Here is a 15637-nt window from a genome sequence, read left to right as displayed (position 1 = left end):
GGATACTCTGAGCGCAGCCCAATCCAGAAACCTGGCAGTGGCTTCTGATTAAATAAACATTTTACAGAACCGCTTGTTGCAATTTCGATGAGGCTCTCTTGTTCAGGTATCGGTAAGTGGACTGGAGGCAGGGCATGAAAGGGATAACGAATCCAGTTGTTTGTGTCATCCATTTCAGGAAAGTACCTGCGTAATTGCGCACCCAACTCACTCAGGTGCTTCGCTATATCACATTTGACATTGTCCGTAAGCTTGAGTTCATTTGCACACAAAAAAATTCATACTATGACGGAAAGACCTGTGTTGTCCTTGTTAATGCAGACAGAGAAGAGCTCCAACTTCTTAAAGCATAGCCTCAATTTTGTCCCGCACATTGAATATAGTTGCAGAGAGTCCCTGTAATCCTAGATTCAGATCATTCAGGCGAGAAAAAAACATCACCCAGATAGGCCAGTCGTGTGAGAAACTCATCATCATGCAAGCGGTCAGACAAGTGAAAATTATATTCAGCAAAGAAAACTTTAAGCTCGTCTCTCAATTAAAAAAAAACATGTCAATACTTTGCCCCTTGATAACCAGCGCACTTCTGTATGCTGTAAAAGCGTTACATGGTCACTGCCCATATCATTGCATAGTGCAGAAAATACACAAGAGTTCAGGGGCCTTGCTTTAAGTTAAACATTTTCACTGTAGCGTCCAAAACATCTTTCAAGCTGTCAGGCATTCCCTTGGCAGCAAGAGCCTCTCGGTGGATGCTGCAGTGTACCCAAGTGGCGTTGGGAGAAACTGCTTGCACACACATTACCACTCCACTACGCCTCCCTGTCATGGCTTTTGCTCCATCAGTACAGATACCAACACATCTTGACCACCAAAGTACATTTCACAAAGCTGTCCAGGACTTGAAAAATATCCTCTCCTGTTGTCCTGGTTTCCAGTGGTTTGCAAAAGAGGATGTCTTCCTTAGTTGACCCCCATAAACATAACGGACATATACCAGGAGCTGTGTCAGGCCCGCCACATCTGTTGACTCATCCAGCTGTAACGCATAGAATTCACTGGCTTGTATGCGAAGCAGTAATTGTTTCAAAACATCTCCCGCCATGTCACTGATGCATTGTGAAACAGTGTTGTTTGATGAAGACATTGTCTGTATCGTTTTTTTGGGGCCTTTTCCCCCAGCATTGTCCCAGCCATATCCGCGGCAGCAGGAAGAATTAAGTCCTCCACAATAACCTTGCCTGTCCTAGCCACTCGGTAGCTCACCATATAAGACGCTTCTAGCCCCTTCTTATTAATGGTATCTGTTGCTTTTATACATGTCTTACTACTCAAAAGTCGTCTTAATTCTCGCTCCAAAAATTATTTTCCAAATTGGCATGTTTTGTTTCTAAATGTCTGCGCAAGAGTGAAGGTTTCATCGAGTTGTGAGATAGTACTTTTGCACATATAACAGACTGTGGCTGAGGAAAGGCACTACTCCCCATATAAGTGAACCCCAAATCAATGTAGTTCTCATCATATTTGCGCCTCTTCGATAGTCCAACGTCCCTGTCTGTTGTTCGGTGCTTTCCCGGGTAAGGGGGCAGTAGCTCTTCGGCTGCATCAGATTCACATCTGTCAGTGTCCATGCTAGCTAGAATAACAACAAATGTAGAGTTACTGATGCTAGCATTGGAAGTGCTCGTGGAAGCAGAACAAGTAGCAGTACTACCAGTAGAGCTGGTATGTGTCTCCATGGACACGGGCCGTACTTTTTTTTAACCATTTATCAATTTTCGAGAAAACAGAATGAGCAGCAGCTACGTTTGGCTACATATGGAATTTGGTAAATATTCATATTTGTTTCTTCACAACGCTTGAAAGAATAGACACAGATCCCTTCATATAGGAGACCATCTCACCGGAAGGGAAGTTCGCTGTAGTAGTAGCATCACCACATCTCCTGCAGAGGGTGACAAATTATAGTTGACCATTGCAGTACCTTCATACCCTTGGGTGAGGGTTACTTGACTATTGTAGTGGAACATATTAACGCTTGCTTGATGAAAATGCTTGTAAGTCATTTTCTATTAGGTTGAGACTTAGTCTCAAAGGGGAGGAAATGTTGTGGAAAATTACAGAATTAGTCATGCTATCCTGTGTTTTACTGCTTAAAGAACTGTCTCTTGTTATATGCAAGTATTTCTTTGCTGATGCAGGCTTGTCTTTGTGTGACTTAGTCACAAGGGCGTATAGCTAAGAGCCATTTAGGTGCGACCGCAGCATGTGACACATGCTGTGGTTGCACTATCTGAAGGACTTAATCTGTGTGGAAACGGGCAGGAAGGAACAGAGAATAGTGTGAGCCCTCATGCTATCAAAGTCAGCTATCTTAACATACAAGCTTTTGTATACTATGTTCCGGCCATTTTATACACATCTGCTAACTGTCATATAGATAAGATACTTTCTATAAAATGAGAGGGACAACTGTGTTCATTGAGCTTTCAACTATGCACTGTTGAGTGGATGGTTGATTCTCCATTTTGCAAATCTTATAATAAAGTGTAGTTTAAAATAATCTGCAGTCTCTCTTCCCTTTGATTAGAATTACCACGACAGTGGCTACTATCTCAAATATAAAATATATTTTGATTTGTTTAATACTTTTTTGGTTACTACATGATTCCATATGTGTTATTTCATAGTTTTTATGTCTTTACTATTATTCTACAATGTAGAAAATAGTAAAAATAAAGAAAAATCCTGGAATGAGTAGGTGTGTCCAAACTTTTGACTGGTACTGTATGTTTGAGCAACAATAAAAACAAATTGAGAAATGGTGAAACTAGGGATGCATGATATATCGGTGAACACATCGGAATCAGCTGATATTAGCTAAAAATGCCAACATTGGTATTGGCCCGATGTCTAGTTCAATGCTGATGTGCAAAACCGATGTCAAAGCTGACATGCATACCTATAGGTACATGACGTAATGACGCCAAGTAAAATTTTGCGCTACATTTGCAACACAGCATTTCTAACCTAGCCCACAATGTCTGCTGTGTGGACCGAGCAGTCATTTGAAAGAGTAAGACATTTTCCACGGGACAACTCAAAGGCGAAATCCATTAACGCCAAGACAATGGAATTCATTGCCCTTGACAATCAACTGTTCTCTGTCGTGGGTGATGTTGGATTTCGCGACTAGTCGAGCACCGGTACACACTAACGTTACCAAACGCAAAATTTTTCAGATGTTGCCCTACCGGAGTTACACAGTAATAGCGTCACAGCATACTATGGAACACCATTTGGTTCTTTGCATGTCAAAAAAGATACACGTCAAAGATTTCGTACAACGCTGTGTACTACTCCCTTCGCAGAACTAACAGAACTAACTAGAATAGAAAGAGTGGGAGGCCCCGGTGCACAACTGAGCAAGAGGACAAGTACATTAGAGTGTCTAGTTTGAGAAACAGATGCCTCACAAGTCCTCAAATGGCAGATTCATTAAATAGTACCCGCAAAACACCAGTCTCAACGTCAACAGTGAAGAGGCGACTCCGGGTTCCTCTGTCCAGTGTCTGTGTTCTTTTGCCCATCTTAACCTTTTCTTTTTATTGGCCAGTCTGAGATATGGCTTTTTCTTGGCAACTCTGCCTAGAAGGCCACCTCTTGCTCAGTTGTGCACTGGGGCCTCCCACTCCTCTTTCTATTTTGGTTAGAGCCAGTTTGCGCTGTCCTGTGAAGGGAGTAGTACACAGTGTTGTACGAGATCTTCAGTTTCTTGACAATTTCTCGCATGGAATAGCCTTCATTTCTTAGAACAAGAATAGACTGACGAGTTTCAGAAGAAAGTTCTTTGTTTCTAGCCATTTTGACCCTGTAATCGAACCCACAAATGCTGATGCGCCAGATACTCAACTAGCCTAAAGAAGACCAGTTTTATTGCTTCTTTAATCAAAACAACAGTTTTCAGCTGTGCTAACATAATTGCAAAAGGGTTTTCTAATGATCAATCAGCCTTTTAAAATGATAAACTTGGATTGGCTAACACAACGTGCCATTGGAACACAGGAGTGATGGTTGCTGATAATGGGCCTCTGTACGCTTATGTAGATATTCCATAAAAAAAATCAGTTTCCAGCTACAATAGTCATTTACAACATTAACAATGTCTACACTGTATTTCTGATCAATTTGATGTTAGTTTAATAGACAAAAAAGGTGCTTTTCTTTCAAAAGTGACCCCAAACATTTGAACGGTAGTGTACGTAAATGCCAACAAAATATATTTTTGGTCAGTGTGGTGTGTGTGTGTGTGTGTGTGTGTGTGTGTGTGTGTGTGTAACCTTTATTTAACTAGGCAAGTCAGTTAAGAACAAATTCTTATTTACAATGACGGCCTACCCAGGCCAAACCCGGATGACGCTGGGCCAATTGTGCGCTGCCCTATAGGACTCCCAATTACGGTCGGATGTGATACAGCCTGGATTCAAACCAGGGACTGTAGTGACGCCTCTTGCACTGAGTGCCTTAGACCACTGCGTCCATGTGTTTGTGTTAACTATTTAACTGTACTATAATGATTAAAAGGCAAAACAAATTAATATTGGTATCGTTTTTTTTTGCCAAGGAAAATATTGGATATCGGTATCGGCTAAAAATGTCATATTGGTGCATCACTAGGTGAAACGGTCGAAAAGGTACTCGTAAAAACATCGACATACAAACCTTTGGAAGGGTAACTGCATTCTTGTGATTAGGTGGAAGCTCACAATATCTTCAACAAGTGTGTCTTTGTCAGAAAGGCTGTCAACTGGTCTCATGCACCCAGCCACTTCCAGGTATTCTGAAGCTGACTGCATTGCCTCTCTCAATTCCTCCAAGGATCTAGATTCCTGAATCTGAAGCAAAAGAGTTGGCAAGTGAGTTAAAGCCTTTCAGTGTTTCCCCTAGGATTTCCTTCTTTCTGTGACAATGACTGTGAGAAGGTCACTTATGTTGATATTTTTAAAGGCCATTCTACTCCGAGAAAAATGTATAATATAACCTGTAGTCCAACTGATGCAGCATAGCTGCTTTAAATAAATATGCTGAAGCATGGTGTTGCCCATCTGCATTTACCTCATTGAAAACGCCCAAGACTCAATGCATCAAACACTACAAATATACACTCTAACTTGTCACGCCAGGGTTTTTTCTGGATCAAAACAGGGCTTAGGTGGTGGGCATGATGGGGGTGTAGTAGTGGTCGTGGCCAATGGCATGGTATCCGACTGAACATTTTATAGGCCGTCCGCTTGGCCGCAGAGACAAATGTTGCTTTTTTAAAGACAATTTCCTGCAATTCTAAAATATATTAGGTTCATTATGTTTTCTACATACTTCATATTTGGTTTTAGTCGTTTAAATTTACACTGAAAATGTTTAATAGTGGCAATGATTTAGCAATGAATAGTCAATTAGGTAGCCATAGGGTGGGTCAGCGGTCATATACTGCAGCGGTATCTTAATCTTTCCTCTATCTGTCCTATCCAATTAAAAAAATTGTGGGGAGAAGTGCAACTGCCCCACATTTAAAAATAATCTATCTATAATCTATTCAGCATCTAAGAGAAAAAAGAGACATGGTAAAAGATGTACCTTCTTGACTTTGTCTGTGAATCCAGTGTTGCCCATATCCTCCACAGTGAGAGGAGTATCCCTGGGGAAGTTGAACAGGTGCTGGTATAGAGCCCTGGAGAAGAAGCCCAGAGGAGGTCCCCCGTGGATCAGACTCAGGGACAGCAGACACCCTACGTCAAAGTAGACATCCTCCCTCAGAGCTAGGAAAAACAGAACATAGAAATTAGCCAATTTAAAAAAATGTATTATACCTTTGTTTAACCAGGTAGGCAAGTTGAGAACAAGTTCTCATTTACAGCTGCGACCTGGCCAAGATAAAGCAAAGCAGTTCGACACATACAACAACACAGACTTACACATGGAGTAAAACAAACATACAGTCAATAATACCGTACAAAAACAAGTCTATATACAATGTGAGCAAATGAGGTGAGATAAGGGAGGTAAAGGCAATAAAAAGGCCACGGTGGCGAAGTAAATACAATATAGCAATTAAAAAACACTGGAATTGTAGATTTGCAGTAGGTGAATGTGCAAAGTAGAAATACTGGGGTGCAAGGGAGCAAAATAAATAAATAAATACAATAGGGGATGAGGTAATTGTTTGGGCTATTTATAGATGGGCTATGTACAGGTGCAGTGATCTGTGACCTGCTCTGACAGCTGGTGCTTAAAGCTGGTGAGGGAGATAAGTGTTTCCAGTTTCAGAGATTTTTGTAGTTCGTTCCAGTCATTGGCAGCAGAGAACTGGAAGGAGAGGCGGCCAAAGGAGGAATTGGCCCTGGGGGTGACCAGTGAAATACACCTGCTGGAGCGCGTGCTACGGGTGGGTTTTGCTATGGTGACCAGCGAGCTGAGATAAGGCGGGACTTTACCTAGCAGGGTCTTGTAAATGACCTGGAGCCAGTGGGTTTGGCGACGAGTATGAAGCGAGGGCCAGCCAACGAGAGCGTACAGGTCGCAGTGGTGGGTAGTATATGGGGCTTTGGTGACAAAACGGATGGCAATGTGATAGACTGCATCCAATTTGTTGAGTAGGGTGTTGGAGGCTATCCTACCGAAGTCGAGGATCGGTAGGATGGTCAGTTTTACGAGGGCATGTTTGGCAGCATGAGTGAAGGATGCTTTGTTGCAAAATAGGCAGGCCAATTCTAGATTTAACTTTGGATTGGAGATGTTTGATGTGAGTCTGGAAGGAGAGTTTACAGTCTAACCAGACACCTAGGTATTTGTAGTTGTCCACATATTCTAAGTCAGAACCGTCCAGAGTAGTGATGCTGGGCAGGCGGGCTGGTGTAGGCAGCGATCGGTTGAAGAGCATGCATTGGAGGCTACGGAAGGAGAGTTGTATGGCATTGAAGCTCGTCTGGAGGGTAGTTAACACAGTGTCCAAAGAAGGGCCAGAAGTATACAGAATGGTGTCGTCTGCGTAGAGGTGGATCAGACTCACCAGCAGCAAGAGCGACATCCTTGATGTATACAGAGAAAAGAGTTGGCCCAAGAATTGAACCCTGTGGCACCCCCATAGAGACTGCCAGAGGCCCAGACAACAGACCCTCCGATTTGACACACTGAACTCTATCAGAGAAGTAGTTGGTGAACCAGACGAGGCAATCATTTGAGAAACTGAGGCTGTTGAGTCTGCTGATGAGGATGTGGTGATTGACAGAGTCGAAAGCCTTGGCCAGGTCAATGAATATGGCTGCACAGTATTGTTTCTTATCGATGGCGGTTAAGATATCGTTTATGACCTTGAGCGTGGCTGAGGTGCACCCATGACCAGCTCTGAAACCAGATTGCATAGTGGAGAAGGTATGGTGGGATTCGAAATGGTCGGTAATCTGTTTGTTAACTTGGCTTTCGACGACCTTAGAAAGGCAGGGTAGGATAGATATAGGTCTGTAGCAGTTTGGGTCAAGAGTGTCCCTCCCTTTGAAGAGGGGGATGACCGCAGCTGCTTTCCAATCTTTGGGAATCTCAGACGACACGAAAGAGAGGTTGAACAGACTAGTAATAGAGGTTGCAACAATTTCGGCAGATAATTTTAGAAAGAAAGGGTCCAGATTGTCTAGCCCGGCTGATTTGTAGTGGTCCAGATTTTGCAGCTCTTTCAGAACATCAGCTGACTGGATTTGGGAGAAGGAGAAATGGGGAAGGCTTGGGCGAGTTGCTGTGGGGGGTGCAGTGCTGTTGACCGGGGTAGGGGTAGCCAGGTGGAAAGCATGGCCAGCCGTAGAAAAATGCTTATTGAAATTCTCAATTATAGTGGATTTATCGGTGGTGACAGAGTTTCCTATCCTCAGTGCAGTGGGCAGCTGGGAGGAGGTGCTCTTATTCTCCATGGACTTTACAGTGTCCCAGAACTTTTTAGAGTTTGTGTTGCAGGAAGCAAATTTCTGCTTGAAAAGGCTAGCCTTGGCTTTTCTAACTGCCTGTGTATATTGGTTTCTAACTTCCCTGAAAAGTTGCATATCACGGGGGCTGTTCGATGCTAATGCAGAACGCCACAGGATGTTTTTGTGCTGGTTAAGGGCAGTCAGGTCTGGAGAGAACCAAGGGCTATATCTGTTCCTGGTTCTAAATTTCTTGAATGGGGCATGCTTATTTAAGATGGTGAGGAAGGCATTTTTAAAGAATAACCAGGGATCCTCTACTGACGGGATGAGGTCAATATCCTTCCAGGATACCCGGGCCATGTCGATTAGAAAGGCCGCTGAAGTGTTTCAGGGAGCGTTTGACAGTGATGAGTGGAGGTCGTTTGACCGCTGACCCATTACAGATACAGGCAATGAGGCAGTGATCGCTGAGATCTTGGTTGAAAACAGCAGAGGTGTATTTAGAGGGCAAGTTGGTTAGGATGATATCTATGAGGGTGCCCGTGTTTACGGCTTTGGGGTTGTACCTGGTAGGTTCATTGATAATTTGTGTGAGATTGAGGGCAACAAGCTTAGATTGTAGGATGGCCGTGGTGTTAAGCATGTCCCAGTTTAGGTCACCAAGCAGCACGATCTCTGAAGATAGATGGGGGGGGGCAATCAGTTCACATACGGTGTCCAGAGCACAGCTGGGGGCAGAGGGTGGTCTATAGCAAGCGGCAACGGTGAGAGACTTGTTTTTAGAGAGGTGGATTTTTAAAAGTATAAGTTCAAATTGTTTGGGTACAGACCTGGATAGTGGGACAGAACTCATATAACTCAATACATGGAAGCTGAAAACCTATAGAAACCACATCCCCAGTGTTTGATAACAATATAACTCCAAAATCTATTGCTGAGAGATTAACCACATTTTCATTTAATTTTTGGTTTTTAAACAACTAATTGACCGACGTTGGTTCAATCATTTTTTTCAATCATTTTTTGTGTGAGATCAATGCGCAAACGGTACAGTTTCTCTAGAGATAAATCAGATCCAGCCTGAACTGTGCGATGCAGTAGGGAGTTGTAGTTTCCAACAGGCCAATATTCTACATAGTTTAGCGCATTAAAACGTGGTAATTAAAAAAACAATGACCATAATCCATTGCGCATCTACTTGTCCGATCTGTGTTTCTTTTACGCCTGCTACAGAAGAGATGGAAAAATGCACGATCGATATTACAGTAAAACAGACAGATCTTAGTACAGATATTACAGTAACACAGACAGATCCTAGTACAGCTATTACAGTAACACAGACAGAGATAGATTGTGAGGGGATATAGAGAGCAGCCGTTGCTTCGAGAGGTATGAAAATACAAAATCTAAGTGATTGATAGTTGATATTCAGCAGTCATAAAAGTATGCTTTATTTACTTTGAAAAATGACAAAATAGTGATTTTGTCAGACAGGATAGACAGCTTTATAGAGATACGATGACTTGGAATTAAATAATAAAGTAATCAAATACAACAAATGTAAAATACACAACTGAAATCATTTATTAAAGTACAGTGGATAAATGGTCATTAAGTGATAAGCAGTAATGGGCAGTCACTACCATCATGGGACTTTTATTAATTGATATATTCTGTGTTGTTACAGCATTCAATCGAAACCAAAATCGGTGATTATTTTTTATAATCGAACACAAAAAGCACTAATCGCTCAGCACGACCAAAACGTAACTACAAATGTGAGTTTATGACCCCAGACTCAGCAAGGGATGGTGGTAGTGTGAGTTTATGACCCAAGACTCAGCAAGGGATGGTGGTAGTGTGAGTTTATGACCCCAGACTCAGCAAGGGATGGTAGTAGTGTGAGTTTATGATAGAGAGCTGGAGCGTGTTTTGTACGGGGGGGGGTTATTGACCTACCTTGTGCGTCGAGGGTCAGGTTCTTGGCACCATCGGGACCTTCAAAGATGGTGTTTTGCAGCTGCTGCACCAGGAGGCTGAGGAAGCGTCGGGTGTTGCCGGGGCTGGGAATGTGCTTGCTGCTTGTAAATCTCACTGCCAGGGCATGGGACGGCTTGAAGTCGGTCCTCTTCACTAGCTCCAAGGCAGCCTCCAGGACCTTGTTCCCACTCACCACCACTGGCATGGACGGGTGGTGCTGTGATATCTGACTGGCAAGCTCCTGTAGGATCTCTTTAGCAGAGCTTCCCGACAACGATGGCCTGCCCATCATTAAAAACAATCTGTTTATCTCCAATATGGCTGATGTGTTCTTAGTACAGCATGTAAGGAAAGACTAAACAATTGCCCTGGAAAACATCTGGACTTGGTCTATGTCGCCAATAATAATTATTATTATTTGTACGCATTTTATTTTTATTGATAGATACCGTGAATAAGTAGTTATTGAGATATGGAGAGAGGGACATAGAATGGAAAATGGCGCAGTCGGGATTTGAACCCACGCCTCCAGAGACAATGTGTGGTCCAGGGCCGACAGCACTATCAATAGACCAGCCCCTGACTGAAGGGCGCCACGGATTTTTGTCTGAAGACCATGCTAGACAATAATGTACAGTACCTTTTACAGACTATGGGTGATTGGCGAGGGGTCAGGATAAGACTCCTTTTAGAAGACCTGCTTCTTCTCTGCCCAGCGGGCTGTGGAGAGTCAGCGTGTCTGGGTAGTGAAGCTAAACAAGAAAGAAGACTAAGATTATAACAGAGATGTAGAGACTTCATACACACCATAATAAAAATCAGTTCTTCATTCCTATAATAACTGGTCTGGTCATAACTTCACTTTCCAGTTAGACCAAAACAAATACAGTACGGCAAATAGACTACCTGTTGCATCCACAGCTGCTGCACAGTCCTCACAAGCCCAGTCAGTCTCAAAAGCGTTGAGGGAAGCACACTTTCGGTGGGTACCTCTTGAGCCACAGAGCATGCAACGTAATATCTGAAACCATCTGAAAACCAAAAAGACATATGAGACTCAAATTTATTTGAGTAATAAACACATTTTTGCCAGTGAACCATTTCAGCCACACCCACACTACAGTAGAGCTTACCCAGTGCGTGAAGAGTTTGTCCGACCACTGAGGGAGAGACATTTGTTGGCATCACAGTGTTGGTACACCTGCAGTAACTCTCCATAGGCATTTTCTTCCAGCTCCCAGGCTGCATCTCTATGGCACACAGATACAGAATACTTTAGCTAAAACTCATAATGCCACAACACTAATAGAATAGAAATTAGTCTTCTGCTCTGCTTTCAACACCCCCCCCCACATACTGTAGACCCTGGAAAAGGCACAGGACAGTGATGAATAATGTTCTAGAAGGTGACTAATACCTCTCTGGTATGTGGATTCCCATCCGGAGCATCTCCTGCTGGAACATGTCCTTGTTGTTGCACAGAGTGCATCTGAAGAAGAACATGGCAGCACTGTGAGCCTGGTTCTGGTGGAATAGAAAGAAAATAGATAAGAGACTGCATGCAGTCACTTACAATTTACGGTTTTATGAAGCATTCATAAACCCTCTGTAAGACCTCCATAGGTGCTTCACAAATCACTTATATGCCAATGTAATGCTAGATAGAGGTTGGAATAAGTGTTATGCCACATTATGTAAAGCCCTGTTACAACACCTTCTATATAGTATGAAGTTGCTTATAAAGAATGTGTTCACACATTCACTCAAGAGGGTCACTGCTAGTTTGGATGCAAGTACCTGCACACAGTCTCTGTGAAACCAGCTTCCATGGCAGGCAGGACACTTGAGGACAGAGTAGGAGAGAACGCCCTCTATGGGGTCCAGACACACTGAGCAAGACAGGGGCTCACTGACACAGGACGAGACTGGCAATGACTGGATGGGACTGTGATTCTTGCAGTAGGAGCTGGGGAAAAACAAGCAGAGGTGCACCAAAGCATTAAGCATGGTTTATGTTTCTGTGAGATAAGAGTGCACATTTCATTCTGATGAAGACCCTTATGACCTAACAATTTTTTGGAATAAAGGATATATTTCTAATCTCAAAAACAAGAATTGAGCAGACTTCTCCCCTTGTTACTACGTTTGCCATGGCTGCTGTGGATTATGTTTAGAATCTCTAGACACAAAACATACTGGTAAAATATAATCATGGTTACTTACGGAAATGGGTCTGTGAATTGAAAGATGAATTGGTGTTGTTTGCCACATGGATAATGGACCATTTTCCGGCAGCTTTTGATGTAGCACCCGACTGAGGCACCATTCTTCTTGCAGACTGCACACTTCTAAAACACAAGGTTACACAGAAAGCAAAAATGTACACTGATGACACAATAATGTTTTTGAACCAGAATCCAAGCAACCAGAAACTATTGAAGGCTAAATCTAAAATATGTACAGAACGTTTCTTGTGATAAAAGTGCTACTTAGGCTTGGAGTAGACAAACACTTAGGATTAGGCTAACCCTGATACAAACGTACACCATACTAAACTTGTACAGACTTCAGTGGTTTCTCAGCAGGGGTGAGCAGCATTTCTGCTCGGTGAGTGATCAAGCTCCTGACCTCTACCTGGTGTGTCAAGCCACTCTGTAAAACTCTATTCTACTGAAACAGCTCGGAGACCATGCGGGCCATGGCAAGCACAGATTTAAATAGAACATATGTTTGTGTGTGTTTTGTACCGTATCTCTATGGCAGCAAGCGTCAAAGTGCCTGCTCAGCTGAAGAGGGTGAATGGTACCTGGCCTATAAAGAAACAGTAAAGCAGGCTATATAAATACTCACTCAACATGAATGAACACACTGACTTACTAGTCTGTAGGATCTGCTGACCTCCTGTTTAATATCATCCACCAAAAAGCCATAGATCCCTTCGTTTTCCTCGCCACGCTGATACACTCCACTTGACATCAGCTGGAATATTAAAAAAATCAGACACCGAAAACATTCTGTACATTTAAGCTTCCTTTAGTAAACAGCTGAACAATAAAACAAATAGATTGCTACTGTATGAATAATGATATTCCACAATGAGAAAATATTTTTGGTTCAAGCTAGGCCATAATCAATTATTTTAACAATGAGTAATTCTAACATACACACACTCTCTCTCGCTCTCTCTTACCAGGCAAAAGTAGTGCACAGTGAGTTCATGTGACTTAAGTGTGATCTTCTCCCCATATTTGTCCGGACAATTTTCATTGAGTTTACAAAGTGCACAACCTTAAAATAGAGAGAAGTACCATAACTTTCTGATAGGGTGGTTTGATCATGCGCGTGTGTTCGTTCACCATTGTCATCAAAATGTTATACTACAACAACATAATGATCACTCACAGTCTATTGAGTATTCCTGCTCAGATCTTCGAATCCTCCTCTTCATTTTCAATAGTCAGCCCGAAACGTAATTCTTCACGTGGAAATTGCCTGAAAAATGAATGTTATAGCTGTATTGGAGAACTTTCAAGATACTACACTGTCAAATACACACTGGGGCCGAGCTCTCTGCCATCCAGGACTTCTATACCAGGCGGTGTCAGAGGAAGGCCATAAAAATGGTCAAAGATTGTTGGTTCCAGTCACCAAGTCTGGAACCAACAGGACCCTGAACAGCTTCTACTCCCAAGCCATAAGGCTGCTAAATAGTTAAACAATTGACAGTTTCTGCACTAACTTGTTTGACTCATCACATACACTAGACTCGGTACTGGTATCCTGTGTATATAGCCAAGTTATCATTACTCATTGTGTATTTATTCCTTGTGTTATAATTTTTCTATTATTTATTTCTATTATTTTCTCACTGCATTGTTGGGAAGGGCCTGTAAGTAAGCATTTCACTGCTAGTATACACCTGTTATTTAAGAAGCATGTGACAAATAAAATGTAATTTCACCTAGGCTAGTTTGCTTTGTAGAATGGAGCCAATGGAATAGTCCCAAAAGTACAAACTCCCAGCTGAATCAAGCCTACCTCAAACACTCTACTGCTGCATGGAATGTCATTCCTTGAGCACTACAGATACATCATACCAATAAGTGCTATTTGCATGTGAAAATGTCTTGGAATACATTGTCTCCATTGTTTACTTTTTGTTGGTGGGCAAGGGCCCACTCTCTGTGAGTGTGTTAGCTCTGGTCCATGTGCATGCGTCTAATGCGCATGCAGCCAAGATGATCCAAGGCTTGCCTAATAAATCAGACTTTGACACTAATTCTTGGTATACAGTCTAAAACAAAGGCCTGCAAAATGGTGGAAATTAACCTTGAAAGACAGAATTTTCCTTAAAATCACATTTCAAATTACTTTACCAGTTGTCTGGAAATAACATTATATTTGAACTTACTCTGCAGACTGTCCATGGAGTTGGTCCTTCATCCGGTCCAAAATATCCACAGGAAGTAGTATTATTAAACCAACACCAAAACGCTGGTCTAGCTGTGTTTAGACAAGCAGCCCAATTCTGACATTTTTTCACACTCATTTATATTTTTCCCAAACACAGATCTTCTCAATCAGATCTGATTGGTCAAAAGACCAATTAGTGAATAAAGATCAGAATTGGCCTGCATGTCTAAATGTATCCGATTGTGTAAAGCGATCAAGATGTTTCGTCATGACCCGAAGCACATGCACACCATGGATACATACTAACGTGTGTTTACATGATTTTGTGCATGTGCCAGGTGATAAAAATGTATGCTTCAGCAAAGCACTCTAAAAAGTTGAGTAAACAATACTTTCCTGTGGATATTTTGTTTCAAATTTTGAGCAGCTGAATGACCAACACCATGGACAGTCTGCAGAGTAAGTTCAAATATAATTTTATTCACTGTTCGTGACAGACAAGGGACGTTTAGTTTTTTTTTCTATGTAAATGTGCATGGCGTTTGATTTCACAATTGAAGGCATCGCCACATTTTGTGACTAGTCTGAGGCTTGAGCATGGACCTGACAAAGTTCCCAAAAGTTGTTTGTTTTGTGGACAGAAGTTTTCACAATTCCGCCACTTATCTAGCAAAATCTTTATGTTAACCTCTCTTGGGTAGGGGGCAGTATTTTCACGGCCGGATGAAAAATGTACCCAAATTAAACTGCCTACTACTCGGGCCCAGAAATAGAATATGCATATTATTAGTAGATTTGGATAGAAAACACTCTGAAGTTTCTAAAACGGTTTGAATGATGTCTGTGAGTATAACAGAACTCATATGGCAGGCAAAAACCTGAGAAAAATCCAACCAGGAAGTTGAAAATCTGAGGCTGTAGTTTTATAAAATTAATTCAATTTACAAACTACAGTGACTTAGGGGTCATTTTGCACTTCCTAAGGCTTCCACTAGATGTCAATAGTCTTTAAAAAGTTGTTGGAGGCTTCTACGGTGAATTTTGAGGGAATAACAGCCGGTTCAAGCAGTGGACTGTCTGAGGTCATGTAGTTACTTCATGCGCATTCACGCATGGCTAGCATTTCTTATTTTTCTGCTGTAATGAATACGCTATTGTCCGGTTGGAATATTATTGATTATTTATGTTAAAAACACCCTAAGGATTGATTGTAAACATCGTTTGACATGTTTCTACAAATGATAATGGAACTTTTGAGCTTTTCGTCTATTGATTTGCGTTCCCGCTTCGTG

The 15637-nt window shown here is 42.1% G+C and overlaps 1 protein-coding gene across 2 annotated transcripts in view; it reads right to left on the bottom strand.

Moving 5' to 3' along the window:
* g2e3 (G2/M-phase specific E3 ubiquitin protein ligase) overlaps positions 1–15637 on the bottom strand; it is a 31282-nt gene that overhangs the window by 6007 nt on the left and 9638 nt on the right. The window contains exons 2-14 of one of the 2 annotated variants that reach the window (XM_014194179.2): positions 13335–13424; positions 13123–13220; positions 12831–12911; positions 12680–12743; positions 12156–12280; positions 11730–11898; positions 11350–11456; positions 11066–11182; positions 10839–10963; positions 10573–10684; positions 9912–10213; positions 5635–5816; positions 4723–4895 (exon numbers count right to left, since the gene is read on the bottom strand). In XM_014194179.2, coding sequence (XP_014049654.2) covers positions 4723–4895; positions 5635–5816; positions 9912–10213; positions 10573–10684; positions 10839–10963; positions 11066–11182; positions 11350–11456; positions 11730–11898; positions 12156–12280; positions 12680–12743; positions 12831–12862 — 1508 coding nt within the window. In that variant the 5' untranslated portion in view covers positions 12863–12911; positions 13123–13220; positions 13335–13424. Of the gene's footprint in view, positions 1–4722; positions 4896–5634; positions 5817–9911; positions 10214–10572; positions 10685–10838; positions 10964–11065; positions 11183–11349; positions 11457–11729; positions 11899–12155; positions 12281–12679; positions 12744–12809; positions 12912–13122; positions 13221–13334; positions 13425–15637 lie in introns of both variants that reach the window. The other variant, XM_014194170.2, reaches the window with a different exon arrangement.

This window comes from Salmo salar, chromosome ssa01 (genome assembly GCF_905237065.1).
Source record: "Salmo salar chromosome ssa01, Ssal_v3.1, whole genome shotgun sequence".
Lineage (NCBI taxonomy): Eukaryota > Metazoa > Chordata > Actinopteri > Salmoniformes > Salmonidae > Salmo > Salmo salar.
The sequence above is the reverse complement of the archived record's forward strand: the minus strand, read 5'-3'. Positions and strand labels throughout refer to the sequence as shown.